This window comes from Chaetura pelagica, unplaced genomic scaffold (genome assembly GCF_000747805.2).
Source record: "Chaetura pelagica isolate M959 unplaced genomic scaffold, ChaPel_1.0 scaffold169, whole genome shotgun sequence".
NCBI classification, from domain to species: domain Eukaryota; kingdom Metazoa; phylum Chordata; class Aves; order Apodiformes; family Apodidae; genus Chaetura; species Chaetura pelagica.
The window spans coordinates 854780-877725 of NW_009954616.1; the positions used below are offsets into that span (position 1 = coordinate 854780).

General features: G+C 37.8%; 1 protein-coding gene across 1 annotated transcript in view; it reads left to right on the forward strand.

The window, feature by feature from the left end:
- COL4A3BP (collagen, type IV, alpha 3 (Goodpasture antigen) binding protein) overlaps positions 1 to 22946 on the forward strand; it is a 74243-nt gene that overhangs the window by 12330 nt on the left and 38967 nt on the right. The window contains exon 3 of the mRNA XM_010005558.1: positions 12825 to 12941. Coding sequence (XP_010003860.1) covers positions 12825 to 12941 — 117 coding nt within the window. The remainder of the gene's footprint in view (positions 1 to 12824; positions 12942 to 22946) is intronic.

Below are 22946 nucleotides of genomic sequence, written 5' to 3' on the forward strand. Positions count from 1 at the left end.
GTCAGAATACTCTTTTTTTAAAAAAATCTATTAATATACAGCTCTGTCAGGCCACCTTCTGTTCTGCTGCCTCCTAAGGTTGCTAACTCACCAGCCTTTTGTTTCTGTTCATACAATTGGAATAGTTCTTCACAGATGACTAGATGAATATTGTTTCTCCTCCCAGTTCATCTTTTTGCTGCCTCCTTTAGTCATACACTTCTGTTGTTGCTTTTGCCATGCTTCTCATGAATTCTAATCAATGTGAATTAGATCAAATATTCTGCTGACTTGAGCTGCTTAGTCTGTTTCGTGTGTCTTGCCACTCAACTGAAGTCCACCATTACTTAGTTAAGAGGACCAGCTGGGAGTGAATTTGCTACCCTGTATCTCCAGGCACTTAACCCAGATTGTATTGTGACTAGTGTCTAATACTAAAGCTTTTTAACTTGCTCTCTTTGAAGGAGTTTTTTTTCTTAAGGTCTTTTTTCATGCTCTTTAACAACTAAACATATGAGCACATATGTATATATATATATGGACACAAATAATTCCATATCTATAAAGGAATTAGAAATATCTGTGATGGGAGAGTTTGGACTGACAAATCCAGTTGATTTTGAAAGTTAGAATGAGAGCTTTTGGGCTGGCATGCGTTAGCAACATGCCGTGTGCTCTAATTAGTTCTCACACATTGTTAATTAGCACCATACATTACTTCTTACTATTATGATTATGTGTTCAAAGCAGTTAGTCTTATATCTGGCTTATATCCTAACATAGCTGTAGCTATGCTGTACCATGTCACCAGTACCACAGCTAGCCTGATAACTCTATTCTTGATGGTCCTAGTTGCTGAGGTCAATGTAATATGTCTGAAGAGCTGTGTAAGAGGTGCGGGAAGTGGGTGACAGGACAGGGACAGAATTAAAGTAGGCATCTTTTTCTGCCAGCCCACTCCCCCCACAATTTAGGATCTTTTGTAACCATTTTGTGTAAAATGATTGAGGCTTCTGGTCCTAGACTGTAAGTGTTGTAATACTAGGGTGGTGTTATTTCTGAGGCTGCAGCAGGTGACCTTGCCCTGTTGCTCAGCTGTTTGGGTTTTTTCCCTGGATGTTGCTGCTGCTACTTAGAGCAAAAACAGTCTTCCCAGCTCTGAAGGTTGCATTTTTCTGCTGACTGGCAGTTGGCCATTCAGGAGTTGTTTATGGTCCTGACGCCTCTGCTGTTAGTCTGTGTCCATATTTTCAATGTTGAAGGCCTTTGTTATCTCATGAGTAAGTTGTGTATCATAACAAGAGACACCTGGTACCTAGGTCTAGTTCACAGAGCTCATTCTCATAACAAATTGATAATGAGCCCTACAGATCAGGACTGGGCCCTTGTGTAGTTAATATAAGGCCTATTGCTAGTGATGTTAATATTGCAATTATAGAAGTGCTTATACGGTTGAACTGTATTATGTTGCCTATGTTTGGATTCAAACTAAGCTGATTTTAAGAGTGTGCTGCTTTCACAGGTGCAGCAGGCTTCTACTTTAGCTGCAGTTCCACTGCTTTTATAGAATTGGAACTTCCTTTTCCATCACTGGGAGACTAAGAGCAGGGTGCTCTCCTCACTTTGACAGCTCAGTATAGTTCTGCAAAGCATGGCTTTTCTATTTAGGGTGGAATCTGTATTGTACTGTTACTGCTGGTGTGTGTACAGCTTTTGGGTCTTCCATGACACACTGCAATAAGTAGTGGGAGATACAACAAGATAACCAACACACAAATAGTGATAGGAGTGCAGCAGTGTAAATGTGACTGCTGTTCCTGTATTTCATTTGTCATATAAAAATAAACTTTAAAAAAAGTGACACAGGATTTCTGCATTCTCTGAAGTTGCCTTGCTTCCTGTCTGATTAATAATTCTAGGTTCTTGCTGTGCATGATGGGATACCTGGTGAATTTTAACTTACTGATTTCAAATAAACGCTAAACTGATGCTTTTCCGGATAGTATAATTCTGGATGGGTTTTTTTGTTGTTGTTGGTTTTGGGTTTTTTTCTGACTGACATGTGATGTCTATGGAAAATGCAGATATTTTACTCCTAATGGATACCTAATAAGCATAAATGCATTTTTTTGCAGGGGACTCAGTTCTGTGGTTTGATTCTCACCAAAGGGACAACATATGCACTTCCATTTCCAGTTTTTAATATATTGGACTCATTAACTGATAGTCATCTTTAAAGACAGTTGTTAGGGCTTTGATAAAGTTCAGGATTCTTCAGACTGTGTTTAGACAGGACAGGCCCATTAATTGTATCTTGATTTCTCATGGTGCATATCTAAATCTGTTAAAACCCTTTCACAAATCCATGAAGCTCTTTTGTAGCATATCCAGAGTCACTAGTAAATCACTTCAGGCAATGGCTGTGTGCACATGCAGCTTTCAGTCTTGCTCTCATTTCTTCTAATAACACAGTGCTATGCCATGACTTTGACCAAAGTTTAGCTGGTATTTCAAGTGTGTCTGTGTTATACTCTAGATTTTGCTGTTACAAGTAATTTTTTTTCAGTAGACTGTTGGGAATAGCAAGTGTCAGAGGTCTGTTTACATGTAAACCAATACAGCATGACATACTACATAGTATTCCCACAGTATTAACAGGGAAATAATTGGATAAAATATTAAACTGAGTACTATAAAACTATAGAATAGTTGATTCCCCACAACAAAAAGAAAAATCATTTTTATATGATCACTCCTGCATCTGAACCTCTCTGCTAGGTGTGCAGAAAAACAGATTGACAAGGTTTGCTCTTGAGGTCTCTAAGTTTCAGTTTTTAAATGTGGCTTCACTACTAAAGTAACACATGAAATATATGCTTGTTCCAGACTCAAAAAAGCATTTCTCCAGTGGGAGCTCCTTTGTAATGGATTAAACTGAGCTAATTTCAAAGTTTGCATAGCATGCTAACAAGCTGATATTAAATTCTACTTAGCATGCTTCAGCTTTCATGGGTGCTGTGGGCCTTCTATTTCAGTTAGGCTTTGTAAAGTTAATTATTATTTGAAAGAAAGAGCAGTACAGAAAGGCATTTAAAAAGGCAAGTATCCTAACCCAAGACCTGAAGTGGAATATATGGGTAGTAGAAGAGAGTGTAAAAATATTTAATAGGCTTTTAAAGCCTATTTTCTTGATAAGATTTTTCTACTTTAGTAAATATACCATTATGAGAGAGCTTTTCTTTTTAATGTAGTAATGAGCAAATAATTAGATGTCTTATGTTTTGCCAGCTAAAATGTTCATCACTCTTTCAGTGGGCATAAATCTGTCTTGCTTGCCTGCTTGTTTGCAATAAGGCTTTCCTAAATCCTGTTAAAAAAAAAATAAAAATAAAATACAGATAGTAACTAGAAAGTGGGTTCTTGTAGATTAAGAGTAACAATAAGGAAAGGCAAGATATCCTACTCCAGCTTTTTTGTTAGGTTTTACCTGAATTGTAGAATTCAGAAAGGGAAACCAGAATTTTGTATTGTGTCTTTTGGCTAGATCCTAATTCCTCAAGTATGTCCATCTACTTGCATTTTGTTTTGCGGGATGAAGAGGGGAGTATTATAACTAAAGCTAATTGGAACTTACAACATCTGTGGGGTTTTGGATACATTTTAAATAAAATGTTTTAGAAACAATTGTTTCACTAAGTTGTTCCACCTTGAGAGTTAGATCTGAGATAGTGAATGATTTAAAAAACCCTTGGGATATTAATCTAATATCTTTATTAGTAACTGTATACTTCTAAAGCCATGCATCTTCAATAACTCATAGAGACAAAAGGATCTTGGTGGGACTAGATGTATGTGGGAAGAGAGGGGCTGCTGGGTAGTCTCTGAGCAGATGTTGGGCTTCCTGCATTGAACATGGCCAGTTCCAGCTGGATCCAGCAGACTCACAGCAGGGCACGGCTCAGCCCCACAGCCTCTGTGGTAACACCTTGACGTAAGCATAATTAAAGGGCAAAAATGTTGCTCAGCAGCGTGTGAGGAAAAAGTGAAAGAAACAGTCCTTCAAGCTGTGAGATAAGAGCAAGGTGCTCCATGCACCGAACAGAGATCCCTTGCAGCCCATGAAGGAGAGCACTGCCCAGCAGGCATTTTTCTGCAGCCCGTGGAGAGGACCAGACCAGATGTCCACACTGCAGTCTGTGGAGGACTCTAGCTGAATATGTTCTGGAGGAGATTGCAGCCTGTGGGGAGCTCATGCTAGAGTGGGCTTATCCTTAAGGATGGCAGCTGTGAAGATCACTGCTGGAGCAGGGAAGAGTGAGAGAAAGGCACATCAGTCTTAAAACATTAACTGTCCACAGTCTATATTCTGTATCTCCTTGTGTCTGTGGTTTTAGTTTGGTTTTTGTTTCTCACCATCCAGCTCTCATAGGCGATAAATTTTCACCAAGCTGAGTCTGTTTTGCCTATAATGGCAGTAAAGTGATCACCTTGTCTGTATCTTGACCCACAAGCTTTCCGTCTTTTTTTCTCCCACTGTTACAGCTGAGGAGGAGGAGAGTGGCTGGGTGGGTGTCTGGCAGCCAGCCAAGGTGAAGCCACTGCAGTGATTGAGGATGTCATTACAGACATAGCTTGTGATTAATGTACTTGGTTGAAAGAATAAGAAGAGACAAGAATTGTTCTTAAGGAGAGGGAGGATTTTGCTGCATGTACTTAAACTTTGGGAACGGAAGGCATCTCAAAAGGCAAATAGTGATGATGCTCATTCAGAGGAAATAATGCTCCTCCTTGTACCTAGGAAGGATACAAAGAGGAGCAGACCATATGGAATATAGCAGTTTGCAGGCTATATTCTGAAAAATGAGCAGTGGTTGTGGAAAGAAATACATTAAATACTTATTTTTAGTGTTTAATGGCACCTAGACCTATCTTCTCTGGCAGAACTCTTACTAAGCATAGTATTCATTGGTAAAACAGGTATTTTGATTAAGTTGATTGAGAGGATTTTTCCATTGATGGTTTTAATAACTATTCACCATATAGAATACAACTTCAAAATAATCTCTGTAGTACTTAATTTCTCTGTCTTTTTTGTTCAGTAGTTTTCATAAGTTATCATGTTTTCAGCCATTTTAAATTTTGTAGGAAGAGGACATAATTCCTCTGCAGTTTGGATCTGTCATTAATTAAATGCTTTAGAAAAATTATTTTAAGATGTGCACTTTTTTAAACTTGGCTGAGGTTTTTCACTTGCGTTTTTTCTAGCTGAATAGTCACGTCCTTTGCTAATTCCAAACTCATTTTACTTGAGAGCTAAAATGCAGTTCTCATGTGTACTTTTAAAATTAATCCCTTCATTCTTACAGCACAAATCTTAAGGTAAACTTTTGCCTTTGGGTTTTAGCTAGCACCTCAACATAAGTAAATATAGAAAGTGTTAATATAATTTTTCCTTCTTGGCATCAGATTCTTTTATTTGCTCTCAGTTAAAATACACACTTTGGTGTTAGCCTTGGTTCTTGATAACTGCAATGTTTTTCTTATTTTGACACATGCTGCTTACTGGAAATAGTGAACATGCTGTAGTGTTTTTGTCCATTGCTTCCTGCATTATCAAATACACATATCTCCCTTTGTCTAGTTTGCTGCTTCTAGCTGTGAGGAGGTTCCCTTGCATGTGTCCTTTATTGAACTTCTATCTTGTCTCAAAAGTAATGCCATGTTATAGATGCAGTTTAGCATATTCTGATAATTGCTTGTGTCCCTTTATAGTTTCTTGTCCTGTACATGCTGTCCTGTAATGATCTTCTCAGTTTCTCCTTGTTAATTAGAGATAATAGAGGATTTATTGACATTTGAGTGAGTATATCCAGGTTCAGAACCTATTGAATGACTTGTGAAAACATACAGGCAAATCTGGTAGCTCTTGTTGTATCACAACTGTTCTGACTCCTTTTTTACAGAGGAAGTGGTAGTTTTTTCAGGTACTGTGTAACTGGAGGATTTCAGGAAGTTACAGAATGGTGCATAAGGGTTCTTTTTTCCTGAATTCTGTGGGGATGATGGAAAAACTAAACCACAGACCATTGGATAAATTTTACCTTGTTTTGTATGAAAGTGACACAGTTCATGTGGGAAAAGATTGTATATTCAGCTCTGTTGAGCTGGCAAACATTGGTTATGATAGCCAGGATTACATTGTATTTTCCAGAGTATAACTTTCTGTGCTCACTTTTATAAGAAGTATTTACGTTGTAATTGGTAGAATAATTTAGAAGATTTTTTGAGGCTTGTCAATGTGAAGATGTTTCAAATAGACTGCAAAGTGGTATCCTGGTACTGTCCCAGCAGATGAAGCAAAATACAAAAGGCAGCAACTCATACTCTGAGTGGAGGATAAGTGATCTTGGGTTGTTTGTCCCTTCTTGCAAAAAATATATATATAAAATAAGTATGGGTTATATCATTTGTGGAATATGTGCAAAACACTTTTCATTTATATAGGAATATTATTCTTATGTTAAGTCAGTTTTACTTGTATAAGGCACTTTTTTGTTTGTTTTAAAAGCAGAGAAATAGCATTTTTAATAGGTTTGGATATTCTGATTTGATATCTATAGATGTTTATGCCATTCTTAAAGAAAAACCTTTCAGTTTGATAACTGAACATTGAAAAAAAATTAAAATTTATGTTAAGTATCTTTTGACTTATACCGTCCTCAAGCCTACCTGGAAAAAAAGAATGAGACGCTCATTTGCCTTGAGCTGCACTAAGAGAAGGGGATGTGTAACATCAGGTTTCATGTTTTAGCTTAAAGTTACTACTAAACTCTTTGCTAAGGATTTAAAGCTAACTGATTGTCACAGAAATTCAAGTCATTCTAGCTTTTTCCCTTAAGAGAATTTTGTAAAACCTAGATAAGTAAACGAAAATGCATTTATTTACAAAATGCCCTTTCCAGAGCAATGATTTCTCACAATTTTTGCAATTATTTTATTGGAGAGAATAAACCAGGTAGTACTTAATATTTCCCTTCATTATGAAAGTACTCTTTTACTAATGTAGTTCTCTACAAGATTTTATGGCTGTGATAACTTAGTCCACAGAAAAGTAAATAATGTGGTGTTCTAGCATGATGAATGAGAGTTTTGCATTGGAGGTTTTTGGAATCTAGCTTAAATATGACTGGAATATAGTCACTTAATAATTATAGTGACCAGCTGAACAAGCTTTCACTTTTAACCAAGGGCAAAATCAATGTGGAGCTACACTAAGTTTTTCTTAATCATGTATGAAAAGAAATTACTTCCTGGCATCACAAAAAAGGCAATTAAAAAATGCTATGTAACAGATTCAGGGATAAATAACTTTTTACTTCTGAATTAGCTAAATACAATGCTTGCCTTTACTCAGTTGATATGTTTTATAGTGTATATAACTGGCATATTTGTAAATGGCAGTTGCCTTCATAGAAGTATATGGTAGTATTTTGTTGATAACTGCAAACTGGTAGAGCTATGCTAAATAAGAGTCTCTTGCTTTTTATGCTAGTGACATCCATGTCTGAGAGAGAACTCAAGTGATGGTTCTCTTTTTCTGTAGGTTTCTATTGCTTGTCTTGTTTTCAAGTGCTGTGCTTAATGATTTCTTAATACAAAAAATGATCAAAATTTTGTAATAAGCTAACTGTAGAGGAATTTTAGCTCTGTAATGGAACAGCAGCACAAGTACACTTCAATAGTTTTGATGTTCATACTTGAGTTGAATCTACTATTAATTGTTCTAGCTTTCATCTGTCAGGAAAAGTGTAAATGCCACTTAGAGTAGTAGTGAGAGAGCAAGCAAAAGTTTTTGTTTGAGGTGAGGTTCTTTGTTTGGTTGTTGTTGTTGGCTTTTCCCCCTCCCTCCTCCCGAAGTACTATTGAAGGTTATGAACTATATAAAAACACTTATGTTTCCCTGTGTGATTTACCTTAAGCACCTGGACTGGTATTTTTCAAGCAGAGAGCGCTCTGAAACTTGTTTCATGAGGCTTGAGAGCCTGTATAGCAGGAAGGATTTTGTGGCAATGCACTCAGCTATGACTCATGAGACCTGAGCTGGCTGTGAACTTCCTCAGCCAAGTAAATGTTTCTTCATGTAAACTGTTCTTACTTGTTTAGAGAGCTAGTATCAGTTATACAGAAGTAGCTGGGACACTTGAATACTTGCAGTGGATTTTATTTTGGCAGGTTTCTTTGCAGGAGGCTGAGGAGGTATACAGAAAGGGTGTTTCAGGTTCCTGGGGGCCTATTCTTTGCAGCATATTCTCGCATGGAGTTATGATTCAATTGTTTGTGTTTGTTTGGGGTTTTTTTAATGCTGGCTCTGGAAGGACCCTTTGGCACACACCCAGGCTGATTTTGCCACAGACACTTAGTCACCTTTGAAAATGCTGTAAAGGTTTTTCAGGTGCTCCCATTCAGTGTGTCATATCAATCTGGGTTTTGTTCCCCGTGCCCTCTCAATTGATGTGTGCATGCTACTTGAGGCTGCTGGGGGTGGGAGGGGTGGTGTTACAAAAAAGCTGAAGTTTTCCAACCTGCTTTAGGTGCTGAGGGTAGACAGTGAACTCCTACTTGTTTCCTGCTTCCCTGCATGACTAAAACATTCCTCTTTTTCACCTCATCTTGGTTGTGAAAGGGCAGTAGCACATATCCTGGCCTCAGCACACGTCCATAGCTTGTTACAGGTGAAAATCCGTATTTATCCCCCAATACCTTGTCGAGTGGCTGGCTAGGCTGGCTAGGACCTGTTCTGTTCCATAATTGCCTCTGAGCATAAGAAGGGAAGTGAGCACTAGGCTGAAACCATGAACCTAAAAAAAAACCCTTAATGAAATTACTAAAGGTTTACAGGAAGAAAGTGAAGGGGAGAAAAATGGAAAAACTTTCAGCAAGTGTAAGAAGAGGCTCAAACTAGTCTGAGGAGCATATTAGAAGAGTAAAGGACAGACTGAGTAAGTGGTGAATAATGCCTTGTTGTCTCTGTTAGATGTAGTTACAAAAAACAATAAAAGCATTTATAGCAAGAGGGAAACCAAGGAGGCTTGTAGTTCACTGAGGAGGAGAAAGTAGCAGAAAATACCAAAAAGTTACTTACTGAAGTCTACCACTTTAGTGATGAAGATGAAATGTAAACTCATTCCTGGCTGAGAAAAGGATTAATCGACAACTTGATTTGTTCTGTGTTAAGAACGGGTCACATGTGCTTCAGGTGTTTTATTTACTCTTGGTAAAACAAATATTAGTGAACTTACCTTTCATGTTCAGTTAATTCAGGATTCTTATGGTGGAGGGTTCTTAAAAAAAAAAGATGGGGGCAATAATGGGTCTGATTTCAGTTGCCAGAAATTTGGAAAATAAGCAATTAATAAGTACTAAAGATAGTAAACAGATAACATGCATCAGTCAAGAACGAATAATGTATCACCTAAGTTCCTTTAAAGCAGTATTTAGCCTTATAAATGGATAATAAATAAAATAAATAAGAAATAAGCAACTGTCTATCTGAACCAACTAATCAGCTGGCTTTTTTTTGTGACATGGAGCTGCACAGTGAGCTGAGTATAATAATCCTAGACCTGATTTTTGGCTGGCCTAGTCTCTTAACTATAGATAATGCAGAAGTGTGAATGCAGTGAATGGCCTAGAAAAGTGTTCAAAGGCTTTAGCTAGACCCCAGGGAAAACATTCCTCTCCCCTGTCTCAGCAATGAGGCATAGATTTTCAAATGTGTTAAAAGTTGCAATGCAAAGAAAGGGAATATGTAAACCTGCCTTTGAAAAGGGTGGAGAGGTGATGGCCTTAAATCACATTAGAAGATGTTTAAGTTAGAGATGGAAAGGGGGGGGGAAATAAGGATGATTGTGTAGTGGAGTAAGTTGTGCATGGAAGTGTGGAATCTGTACTGCAGGCTTTTAGGATTAATTTTGGCAGGTTTTTCTAGCTATGTAGTATAATTTTTTCTAGCTCCTCCCAAAGTGCATAAAAGAGAGAGATCAAGCAGAGAAATGCTGTAATGGCAGGGAAGACTTTGATAGCTAATTCTTGTACGCTTGCTTTTTTGGGTGACTTGGGACAATCTTCCATTGTTGGAAATGCATGTCCCAAGCCACATGGTGAAAGGAGTGTCTGGCAGACAGGTTACTGGGATTAGGCATATATGCCTGACACACAGATGTGGAATGTTTGCTACCCTAAAACAGGTGAACAGTCTTTCTGATATTATATAATAATAATGTAGCAAATGTGTTTTGCCAAGAGGGGCCTGGACTTAGAAGACTTGATGTCCTGTATTCAGTCTATGTGGCAAGTGGGTGGGGGCTACATAGGTTGCTTTTGTGAGAAGATGCTGCCCTATCTTACCAAGCCAGTTCTATCTGGGTCTAAGATGGACCACTGGTGGCTGTAGCTGAGCTAATCAGCAGTGATGGTTTGAACTCTGTGGTACCCTTTCTTAAATAAGTTAAGAACTGTGCTGTGGTAGCTAGGAAAGGGATGAAAAATATGAAAGAAACAACTCTGCCAACACCAAGGTCAGTGAAGACAGAGGGGGAGGACTTGCTTCAGGTGTTGGAATGAAGATTCACCTGCAGCCTCTGGTAAAGACCATGGTTGTCCTCTTGCAGCCCATGGAGGTCCACAGTGAAGCAGATAACCACCTGTAGCCTTAGAGGACCCCACACCGGTGCTGGTGGATGTGCCTAAAGGAGGCTGTGACCCCATGGAGAGCCTGCCCTGGAGAGGGTTCCTAGCAGGACCTGTGGCCCTGTGGAAAGAGGAGTTGACACTGGAGCAGATTTACTGGCAGGATTTGTGATCCTGTGGGAGACCCATCCTGGAGCAGTCAGTGAAGAACTACAGCCAATGGGAAGGATCCGTGTTGGAGAAGCTTGTGGAGAGCTGTTGAAGGGATCCTACACTGGAGCAGGGAAAGAGGAGGGAGTGGCAGAGATAACACATGATGGACTGACCATAATCTCCATTCCCCATCCCCCTGTGCTGCTTGGCAGGAGGAGACAGAGAAAATTGGAAGTTAAGTTGAGCCCAGGAAGAAGGGATGGCTGGGAGAAAGTGGTTTAAGATTTAGTTTTACTTGATATTATCCTTCTCAGATTTTGTAGGTAGTACCTTAATATCCTGAAGTCGAGTGTATGTTGCTCATGGTAATAATTGGTGAGTGATCTCCCTGTTCTTATCTTGACCCACAAGCCTTTCATTATATTTTCCCTCCCCTGTCCAGCAGAGGAGGGGAGTGACAGAATAGCTTGTTGTCCAGCCAGACTCAAGCCGGCACATGTGCTTTCTTAGAGCTTATTCCTATACTCTGTGGTTCAGTGAAGGCAGAACAGTGTATAGAGCCACTTGTGAGGGTTGAGTTTAATTAAGTTGGGATGGTGAGGCATTAAGTAAGCAGTAGCTACAGTTGTTTAACATTGTCAGTTTTGTCAGTTACTGTTGGCTTTTTTAGTTGTTTTCTGTGGAAATTTAAATTTCTTTAAATTGAACTTGGGTTCAGATGCTTAACTAAATGACACTTTAAAAAAAAAGTGGAGCTTCATGTACTTTTGTTAAATTCTTCTTAGCTTATTTTTATTGGATAGTTTGGCTTCCATTGTGCTTTTCTTCTTCCTTTAGTATTTCTACAATAAAGATTCTGTATTATGTGTAAGTAACTCCTGATTTCCAAATTCTTTGAAAATAACTCTTATTGCCCCTGGACTGTTGTTCATGACAATAAATGAGACTATCTTTTAGGTTTTCTTTTGAATGTTTTCATTCAAGTGATTCACAGCACCTTTGTTGTCTGCAAGGTGAACATATTTGCAGGGTGGTTCTTATACTGTAAAGGATATTACTAATGTGTATATATGCCTTTAGCATCTGAGATCAGTATTTGTGGTCCTTTCAGATCACACCTAAAAGCTTGGAGCCTGTTAGCTTCCTATGGTTATTTGCATATGTAACTTTCAAATTCATAAAGGTATTCAGCTATATTTGTTACGTTTCTTTAAGAATAGTTTTTGGGAGGGAAGGCAGTGTGTGATCAGTTGGATGTTTGCTAAGGAGTAGCTTTAAACTGATGTTGTCAGGACACAGGACAGATTAAATTACTGTTTTGTTTCCCCTGTGATTTCCTTACCAGCCTCATATAATGCTACTAAAAGATTTTTAGTATTTAAAGCATGTGAACTGAAAGTTAGATGCATTTGAGTTGTAATATTGGAAAGGACTGTGTATTGCTCTCAATTGTCTAACTGTTCTGTCTTACATGATAAAAATAGTTGAGGCAGAGGGTGCCACAGCTTCCTTTGGTTGCCACTCTTCCTTCTCATTTTGCTGTAGTCTGCTTTTATGGTTCTGTCCTGGTACTTTTTGCTGTGGTGTATTCCTTCCATCTGAAATCAGTGCTTGTAACGATAACCTTCTTTTCTCCTTTTCTGCTTTGAAATTTTTAAAGAACTACCCCACATAGGTATATTTCCTGGCTCTGTCCAGTAGTTACTTTGCTAAAGGATTTGTTTTGAACTAGGAAGTTCTGGTCAATGTTTGTGTGGAACTTCTTTGTGATAATTTTATTTAACAAGAGTATATTAAACAGGCTTTTCTATTTAAGAAGACTGACATTTTTCATTATGAGTGTGCATGTACGTTATTTGCTACAGCTACATAAAATGGAATCTAGGATGAATTAGAGACAATATAGACCAGATTTTCTAATTAGTATTTTAGACTGTCAAAGTATTCTGTGAGTTATCATAGGTCATGTTGCTAATTTTAGCTACTCTTACACTCTCTTGCAGCCCCATGACTTCGATGAATGCAGGTTTGATATTAGTGTGAACGACAGTGTTTGGTACCTCCGAGCTCAGGACTCAGACCACAGACAACAATGGGTGGATGCAATAGAACAACACAAGGTATGTGGTTGTTTTTTCTGATATCCTTTCTCACTCATTAAATTGATTGGTGTTTGCAGAGGGTTGTAATCTTCCCTGTACAGTCATTAGAGTACTCTAAGAATTTACTATAGGTAAAAGCTGCAAAATGGAAACTATTTGTTAAATGCTTCAAAGGAATTTATTTGCTTGTTCTTCGTAGAGTTTAGAGAAATTGGAGCTAACAACTGCAAACTTCTCTTGAGCTCTCTAGCTTGAAGAAGAAAAAACTTGCATTATGTTTGAGTGATTTATAAATGGCTTTGTCCATCTTCTCTTACTGATTATTGAATTGTTTCTTATCTGTCGTAGATGTTAAACCTGTTAGTCTTGGAGTAAATTATCTTAGGTTGTCATTCTGGTTTTAGGCTCCTCTCTTTTCATCATCTGGCTGCTTTTACTGTATCTGATTACTGGGTTTTTTTCTCCTTGTCACTTAAGGCCCTGCTCTACATCAGCATTTTGATTCAATTTTCCTTATCTATTCATTATGTCTTCCAATGAACCCAATTATTTTAATTTTACCTAAGGGGCTTGAAGGTCATGTATTTTTAAGGTACATAGCACGTGAAACATCTGTTTTGTTTTGAGGTACAAAATTGCTCCATGGTGTTGAGTTTAACTAAAATACCTAGTACAATGCAACTATGCATCTGGGTTATATAGGTGTTACAGGAATACAAATTATGATAGATATTGAAGTAGGTATGTATTTTTACCTCGAAATATTGCTTCTTGAAATATTGCTTATGCAATTGCTTTCATTTTTTATTGGACAATCCTAACAGTAAGCAGTACATGCTCTTAAATCTAAAGTGTTGCCTTTTGATAATGCTTCTCTAATAAAAATTGCCACAATTAGGGTAGTAGTCCATTTATAGCCTTTGCTTTGATACAGAAATAAAATAACAATACAAAATTATGTTGCAAAACCAGGATTCTTTTTATAGAATCACAGAATGCTTTGGGTTGGAAGGGACCTTCAAGATCATCTAGATCCAGTCCCCCCTCCCACCCACTAGGCACACTTCCCACCCACTAGGGACACTTTCCACTAGACCAGATTGCTTGAAGTCCTGTCCAGCCTGTCTGCAACTTCCCTGAGTAACCTGTTCCAGTTTTCCAATGTGTTTTTCAGCTTTTCCAGTGGGTTTTCTTTAGTCTACTGAAAGAACAGTTAACCATTAAGTATTTTTGAGACAAAAATACTGCAATTTGTTTGTGCCACAATCCTAGAGAAAAATGACCGAACGGGATACACTGAACAAGTTCTGGGTAGAACTGGGATTTCAAACACTGTTTTACAGGGGTTGGAATCGTGAGCTATAGTGTTGTGAGGACATGGAACTTCATAACCCTGGGCTGAAATTCATACTAGGTTTGGTGAATTACTTAGTTGGTGCAATGCAGAACTTCAGTCCAGATAAGCAGAAATGCAGGCTGGGTCATTGCATTCTACCATACAGAAATTAATGAGGAAAAAAAAAAAAGAATCCTGTCTTAAGTTCTGCTCTGCACAGCATCAAAGGGAAGTTTGTTTATGCTGTTCTTTTCCCTCTGCTAAGGCTGTCCTTAACTGTTGCATTGTTCTGAGCTGGCAAAGTTACAGAACCGCCTATTTCTAATAAGCAGGTATTGAGTGGTAATAGTTTAGAGCTTGTCATTGTATGCTTACATTTGGAATTGTTTTTCTGTGTCACTTACAAAAAGAAGAAAAAGTTTTATTCTGCTTTACTGCCCAAGCCCTGTCATGAGGTTATCTATTTACTTTTTTGTTTTCTGTCTGCTATTACTGGTACATTTACGTCATCTTACTCAGGCTCATTGAAGAGTGTGGAGGAGCATGAATTCTAGCATTCCAAAAGTGGCCTTCCTTTGTGAAGAAGTTTTATTAATTATGCAGTTTTTCCGATTAAAGGCTTCTTTTTTTCAGTTTGAACTGACTTTGTACCAGATCTTGGTCTTCACATTTAAAGGAGTGGAATGACTGCTTTCTTGGATGATTCCATTACCCATTTTTTAGATAATTTAGTTAGTATTGGGACGGGGATAATGAGTACTGTTTTCTTTTGGGGTTTTTTTTAGTTATCTTTCTGCTCCTTCTTAGAAGAAAGTGAGTCATGTGTTCTGGATTGTTAAATAAATTGGAGAAAAGGATGTCCACAAGTAGCAACTGGAAATAAAACTCTTTATGTACATGCTGAACTGACAAGAAATAGCTCAGTTTGCATCTTGCTGTCCTAGTGTGTTAACACTGGACTTGACTGTTCTGAATCTGATGGCTTTTTAGTATGTGTAGTTTGCAGTTTCATGGCTATTTGACATTTTTCATTTTCCTGCATGCTCATTTTGACTCTATAATGTTTACAGTATTTAAGAAAAATAACAGTTTTCTCCTTTCTTAAATGAATTGGGAAGTATTATGACACCTCACTTCTAAATAAACCATCAAACCATTTAATATATTAAAGCAATAAATTATTTAAAAGCATTCTTTTTGTAGCGTGCAACTAAATACCATGATCAAGACAAGACAAGGCAAGGAAAGCAACAAAAGGTAATGCAGTCTGGTAACAATAGCTTCGACTCAAGTTAGAAGTATATCAAATCTCAGAAAATCGTTAGTTACTAGCATTTTTGTCCAGTGCAATATTCTGTATGGACAACACTTGAGTGATCCTTAGTTTTAAGTAACTTATCACCCATTCTTCAACTTTCTTCAGTTCTAGTGGAAGTTTGCATCTAAGTGTTTGAGAGTAGGAGAAGATGGGCTTTTATGAGGCAAAATATCTCATTTCGCGGAAAAGTTTGAATTATTTATTTGTTGTCTGTTTACTCTGAATTTTTTTAAAGGAACTTTCCTGGTCAGGTTACCAAAGCTGAAGCAAAAGTTCTCAGAACAAGCTGTTGTTACCAGACAAAAACAATTTTTGAGAGCTAGGTTCTAGAACTGACATACCATTTGAATAAAATTGAGAGGGGAAATTTTCCTTTACTAAGCAGTCATTTTGATTAACTTTAGTCTACTGCTATATAAAAGACTTTTTTGTTTGCTTTTGAAGCTCATTGTTGCTTACTGAGTGGGTAGGTAGTTCTGGTAGGCTGCTTAAGCTGTTTGCTAACAATAGTATGTTTGTGAGACTTACTGTAGCATGTCACAAGGTTGTTTATCTTTAGAGTATGAAAGATGGACTGAAACTTTGTGACTGTGTTTCATTGTACTCCAACAGAGAAAACATTGGTTTAAATTAATTTTGTATTAAATTTTAGTATGAGCAGACTTAGGAAAACTTTCTGCTTAGCAGCACCAATGAGTAGCTGGTAGCTGAGAAATTCAAGACATTTAATGTTCAAGCATAAAAACTGTTGGAATTTGCAGTTCTCTTTTTCAAACCATTCTATTAGCCTTTTCTGGCATTGAGGTTCCTGAATGCTTACTAGATGAAATATTTCAAGTACAGCTTCTAAAATGCTTATTAATCTCCCTGAACTGGAAAAGTCTAAAACAGTGATAAGACCATCAGTGAGTCTTTTTTTCTACTTCATGTTTCATTAAATGTACTGAGCAGATACTTATTTGTAAAATACCTGGTGGTAAGGGTGTGTATCATGAGGAAGCTTCTTTATTTGCTACCCAAAGAGGTAGTCAGGTCTAGCTGCCTGATGACCTTTTCTTAGAGGGATGTAATGGCAATACATATTGCTGAAGAACTCAAGACCAGACTAAGTTTCCACATTTCTTCACTGTAAAAACATCAATGCTGCATGAGCCCCAAGGTATCAATGCTTTTGAAAAATTAAGTAAAAAATCTTATTAACTAATAGATTGAAGGAATGAATTCAGGTTCCTACTGTGGTTGAAAATTAAGCATGGAATTTCTAACCTTTGAGAAATGGACTTAAATGTTGTTAGTTCTATACTCTGAGGAAAACATCTATGTTGATCTGTAGAGAGTACAGACTCCTGCAGCATGTAATATTTAACATAAAATTAATGTTTGCTATGCAATATGGATAAACAAGATTTACTTTTTCACCAAAATGGAAATTGTTTTTTTACACATGTGAAATTTAGCCAAAGTTTTCGTTCTGTACCCTCTCCTCTGGTAGAATCAGTATGTTAGCTTGCAAACTTACATTACTTCTCAAAGGTAGAGTTGAGGGGAGTGAATTGTTGTTTGCTGTGAGAACCATCTGGATAGTAAACTTATTTTAAGCAAATCAATTTGAACTCCTGAAACCCAGATGATGATTTCTTGTGATGCTAGTCTTAACACCTGGGTTGTAAATTTGCTGAGAATGGATACTCATTTGTTTAGAAATTAATATTTCATGAGAAATTCTGTATCAGCTTAGGTTTGTCCCACTTTGTTCAATCTCAGTTTTAGTTTTTTCAGCACAAATTATTCATGTGTTCATTATTCACTTCAACTCAGCAGCAAAATAAATTGACAGTGTTTTAAGTCTTTGAATTTCAAATCTTATGTTTATCAAACTGAATTACTGTTTTAAGTCTTGCTGAACTTCTCAAGATACCTATCTTCAGTGTGTCAAATTGTAAAAGGTCATTCTCCAGACAAACAGATATTCAACAAATTCGGCATATAAGGTGTAGGTAGGTTTCTAGGTGATACATGAGATATTTGTAGAGCAAGAGGCATGAATTTGAGTCTTACTGTGAATGACATCAAGTGGCTGCCTTGAAGGAGTTAACTGCTTCATGGTTTTTTTCTCTGGATTTGACAGTGGGAGAGGAGTGAGGAGTCAGCTACTTAGAACAGGGTTATGCATAACCATTGGGAAGGGTGAAGCTTATAAAATGCCTCTTCTCTAGTAATATTTTTCCCTAGATAACTTGGGGGGAGGAGGCATGGCAGGCTTAGAGCATTAGAAATAGTTTAGCTTGTCAGTAATTCTAACTTTAAAAAATTCTTAATATACTGTATTTGGTTTTGAAGTTATCAGTTGTCCAACTCAGTATGATTTTTCACATAACTGTTTCTTGCATTATTTAAGTATGGATCTCGATAAAATAGTGAAAAACCAAAAAGCTGGATTGGGCAGGTTGGTAAAGTCAAATTTAGGCATAAGCGTTGAAACAGTTGACTCACTTCATTTATTAAGCACTGGTACACTTCCAACAAGTAAACTAGAATTGAAACATTTAGTTTTGAGACTGCGTATCCTAGTTTATAGATTATTTTAGAAAACTGCAGAGCAAACTTCAAAGGGCATAAGTTTAATTTCCTTTGTGTTATATCACTTATGAACTCAAGTATAAAAGTTTATGGAGGAATAACTTTTTCAAAACTCAAAGAACTCAGAGTTTCTCAGTTTCCTGTATTTTATTCTGTAATTGGAATGCTTCACCTTAAAACTGACACCCAAGTGCATCTGCCTATTCCTTCAACCTAATAGTTGCCTTAAGAAATTTCATTTTAACTACACTTGAAGTCAAGCTTTTGTTTGAATGCTGTATGTAAATATTGATCTGGAAGATTATCTTTATTTAGCTGTGCTAAGAAAACATTGAAAAATCCTAACAGAGGTAACTTTCTCACACTGCTTACTATTTTATTAGCAGTGGATGCCAGATCAAAAAAAAAAAAAAAATTCTGACCAGGGAATATGCTCAGAAAACAGTATGAGAGTTTTATTTTGTGACAAATAGAGCTCAGGTTGTCAACAGGAGAGTATGGAAGGGTACTACATATTTAACTAGTCCACAGGTTTTCAGTAAGTGAGAGCAATAACATTCTGTGAAGACCGGGTAATTTTCTTCTTTTTTGTGCCTCTCCAATCCTGCCCCTAGACTGAAGTACTCTACTGCCAATACCCATAAAGGCATGCAAATGAATAACTTAAAATCTGTGCCATATCTGGACCGAAACTAATATTAGTAAGGTAATTCAGAATAAATAGGAAAGTATGTGCAAGTAGGAATGCTGTAAAAACATTTTGATTCAGCATACTGATGTAACAAACCCTTAAACTAGAAATTAACTGAGAAGTGTAAGTTTCTGCCTTCAGTAAATGGTTTTATAAATTAAACTTAATTTTTGTATTCTCTGGCAGACTTTTGTGGAGCAGCTGAAATAAGCAGTTTGGATGTTTTATGTAGGCTATATTTATGTCTGTGACAAAACACGGTGCAAATGGTCTTCAGAAGTTTATAGTGATGTTACGACCTTTATAAACCTAGAATTTTGGCACCAGTTTAGTATATTGCTGATAACTAGGCACTGTCAAGTAACTTGTAGCAAATTGTATCTGTTCTGTTGTTGACAAGTGAATGCTAATTATAAATACAATCTTGTTGATTATTTTAAAATTAAGACTTGCCAAATGTGTAATTTCAGGAGAGAGCAACAGGAATGTGTGTGCTGCCATTTCTCAGTCTACTTCCTCTCCTGGAGTTCAGGTGTTTTAGTAATGTGTGATTTTTAAATTATTTGCTTCCTCAGCAGTGTGCCAAAGTCTGAAAAGGAAAAATCAAGTTGCTTCTTAATTTGTTTTTTTGCAATTTCATTCTAACTCCACTTCCTCTGTCCCTAGTTCTGCTCTTTATCTGTTCACCGATAAGCCTAAATTAAGTGAAAGCAACAGTGTAAATGAAGGAAAGCATGGAAAATGTGTGAGTAGGTAAATATCATTTAACTTTTGTTTTATTTCTCAGGTTCCTGGTGAGGACTATGAGAGTAATGATGAGGCCTCATTTTTTCTCGGTAGATACTGGTGGCCTAAGTTTAAGTAGTCTTGGTGTCACCTGTTTTTCCCTGTCAAATTGATCAGGGTTCCCTTCTTTGGTTGTCTCATGCTCTGCAGCATATTAACATGGTCTACATTTTTCTGTGCGATGCTGACCCTTTGGATTGTTTAGTGTACCCTATTAGTTTTTGTGATGACTTTAATAACAAGTACTAACATAGCTTATATTCATACAGTAAACAAGATGGTGGAGGGAGCTGGATGGTGCATGCAAATACGTAAGTCTGGTTGCTTAAAGAGGCTGTAAAATAACTGTAGTTTCAAAAGACCTTGTGAAAGAAGGTAAATGTTTGTAAAGAAGAAAAAGCCAGCTAAATTATATACATCATTCAAATGCAAGGTTCTGCACCTGGGTTGGCACAACCCCAGACACAAGTACAGGATGAGGGGAGAATGGCTGGAGAGCAGCCCTGAGGAAAAGGACTTGGGGGTGGTAGTAGATGAGAAGCTCAACGTGAGCCACCAGTGTGTGCTGAAGCGCAGAGAGCAGAACACACCCTGGGCTGCATCAAAAGAAGTGTGGCCAGCAGGGCCAGGGAGGGGATTCTGCCCCTCTGCACTGGTGTGGTGAGATGCCACCTGGAGCACTGTGTACAGTTCTGGTGCCCCCAGCACAAGAAAGACCCTCTGTTGAAGAGGGTCCAGAGAGTAGCAACAAAGATGATCAAACGCCTGGAGTACCTCTGCTATGAAGACAGGCTGAGAGTTGGGTTTGTTCAGCCTGAAAAAGGGAAGGCTCTGGGAAGTGCCTGAGGGGGGCCTACAGGAAAGCTGTGGAGGGGTTTTTCATCAGTGATAGGACAAGCAGTAGTGATTTTAAACTGAAAGAGGGGAGATTGAAGTTAGACATCAGGAAGAAATTCTTCACTATCAGGGTGGTGAGGTAGTGGTTGCCCAAGGAGGTTGTGGAAGCCCCCTCCCTGGAGGTGTTGGCTGAGGCTTTGTGCAGCCTGCTCTAGTGTGAGGTGTCCCTGCTCGTAGCAGGGGAGTTGGAACCTGATGATCATTAATGTCCCTTCCAACCTTAACTGTTCTATGATTCTATTATGCTGTCTTTTAGTGCTGCTAGAATGCAGTTTTTCTGCTTTTCAAGTGAAAATAACCAGGTTTACAGGCTAATTCTTGGTGTGGTTACTTGTGTTTTTCAGTTTGTGTGAGAGATGTTTTGATGTGAGAGCATTTATGTTGATAAACAGGGAAAGACTCATCTGGTGATAGGAGTAAAATATTCCTAAATATGTGTGTATAGGTTATCTGTATGTAATATCTCACTGATTAATTGAAGCAAATGTAGTTTGTTAAATCTAGCTAAGCTTAGTGGGAGTTTTCTGGAACAGTGAAAGCATGAAGGTTGGTGTATCTGTACAGAAGCTAGTGCCTCACTCTCATTGCAGAGTTGCCAGGCACTGACTTGCAGTAGCAGTACAACTTACATGAGAGGTGGCTGGATTGGGTTGTTTCTTAACTGACTGAGCTTCTTCTAGTACTGGCTGGGTGAAGAAAGGCTAGATTGTTCAGCTTTGTCTTGGTTAATAGCTGACCTTGCTTGTTAATCTGTTGGGAGCTGCTTATCTCAGTCTGAAGCTCTATACATAATGTGCACTTAAGATAATCTTAAGTCTTTGTATGCACGAAAGCTGTGGTCACTGCCATGTGTTCATAAAAAGTTTTCTCCATCTAGTGAGAGCATTAACAGGCAGTCTTCATAATCTTAGCAGAGGTCTTGAACTCTCCTTCTCTTAAACCCCTACCTCCCGAAAAAGGCAGTGAACCTAGCTGAGATCGTTTACTCCTTAAATTAGTTGAATGTATTAATTGACTGAAGATTCAAATGCACTTAGAGGTTAAAGTAATTTTTTATCACTGTTTAGCCAGACTGGTGAACCAGTGAATGCCTGAAAATCACAGGCCAAAACACAAATTAGCAGGGCATTGCTTTGTGAGCGCAATACCATGTGAAAGAAAAAGTGCTAACTCGGTGTCAGCATGACAGGCTTATGACACTACTGCTAAGCTGTTAAAAGTATGTCAGTAAATGTTTTTGTAATGCTATTCAATAAAGGGCTAAAATAAACTTGGTGCCAAGTCTACTGAGTCTTGAGGTAACTGGAACTAAGCTACCAGACTCAGCTTGCTGTGCAGTAAATAAGTAGTCTTGTTTCTATAAACAAGTAGGGTTCTAGTAGTAAATTCAAAGATGTTACTAATTTAGTTTTTGAAAACAACTGTGGTAGATTGTTTTGACAGTGTACACTTTTCTTTAGTAGAAATAAGGGCAATGTCAATGTTTGTAACATGTAGGAAGGAGTTGAGCTCTCTGTGGCTGAGCAGCAGCATGTTTTTACATGGTCTCCCCAAACACAGTATTGTTCATTGAGAGAGACCTGTGTCAAGCTGGACTTTGGTAAATGCCAGTTCAAATCAGGGTTATCTTTGGGTACCAAGAACAGAATCTACAGACTTCGATGTGGAAGTAGTGAGTGGTTGTGAAACAGTTAAACATTGATGCTTGCCAAAAAGACCTGCATTCTGTTTACTTAGAATTAATACTTACAAACTCAAATGGTGCTACTTTGCAGTAACAGCTTAATAGAAAAGTCTTGGGTAGCCTATATGCCTCCATCTACTAAATGCAGTCTTTTTTTCTTTCTAGAAAGGCTTTGTAAGGAGTATTTTTCCCACAGTCAGCTTTCATTACAGTGAAACTCCTTGAGTGTGTGTTACAAACAGACCAAAGTTACACCCTAGCCGTAGGGAGTAGGTGCTCCTCTGCCACATGGGTGGGGTACGCAAATAGCCATGATACATATTCAGTATTCAACAGAGGTAACTTTTTGAGTCTTTTGAGACACAGGCACCACTCCTCCAACTCCTGTGTCTTCTTGGGAAAGAGAATAGGTACAGGAGCTACTGGGACCCTAAATTGCTGAGGGAATTAAAAACTTGGGACATCTGTTTTAATTCAGTGTCCACTTACTGTTATTGGAAGCTCTTAAGGTAATTATTCTAATACCATTTCTGCTCTAGAACAACAAGAAGATCCTTTTTACTCTCAAAAATCAGGTAATTCTTGAAAATACGCACTTACTATCACTTAAGTGTCATCTAAGTGAATGGATTTACTTCAGAGAAATAACAATGTTGGTGTCTTGAGCATACCTATTTTAATGGGAGGGTTCGAAGAAAGGTTTAATACATAAGTATTAGCAGTTGAATATC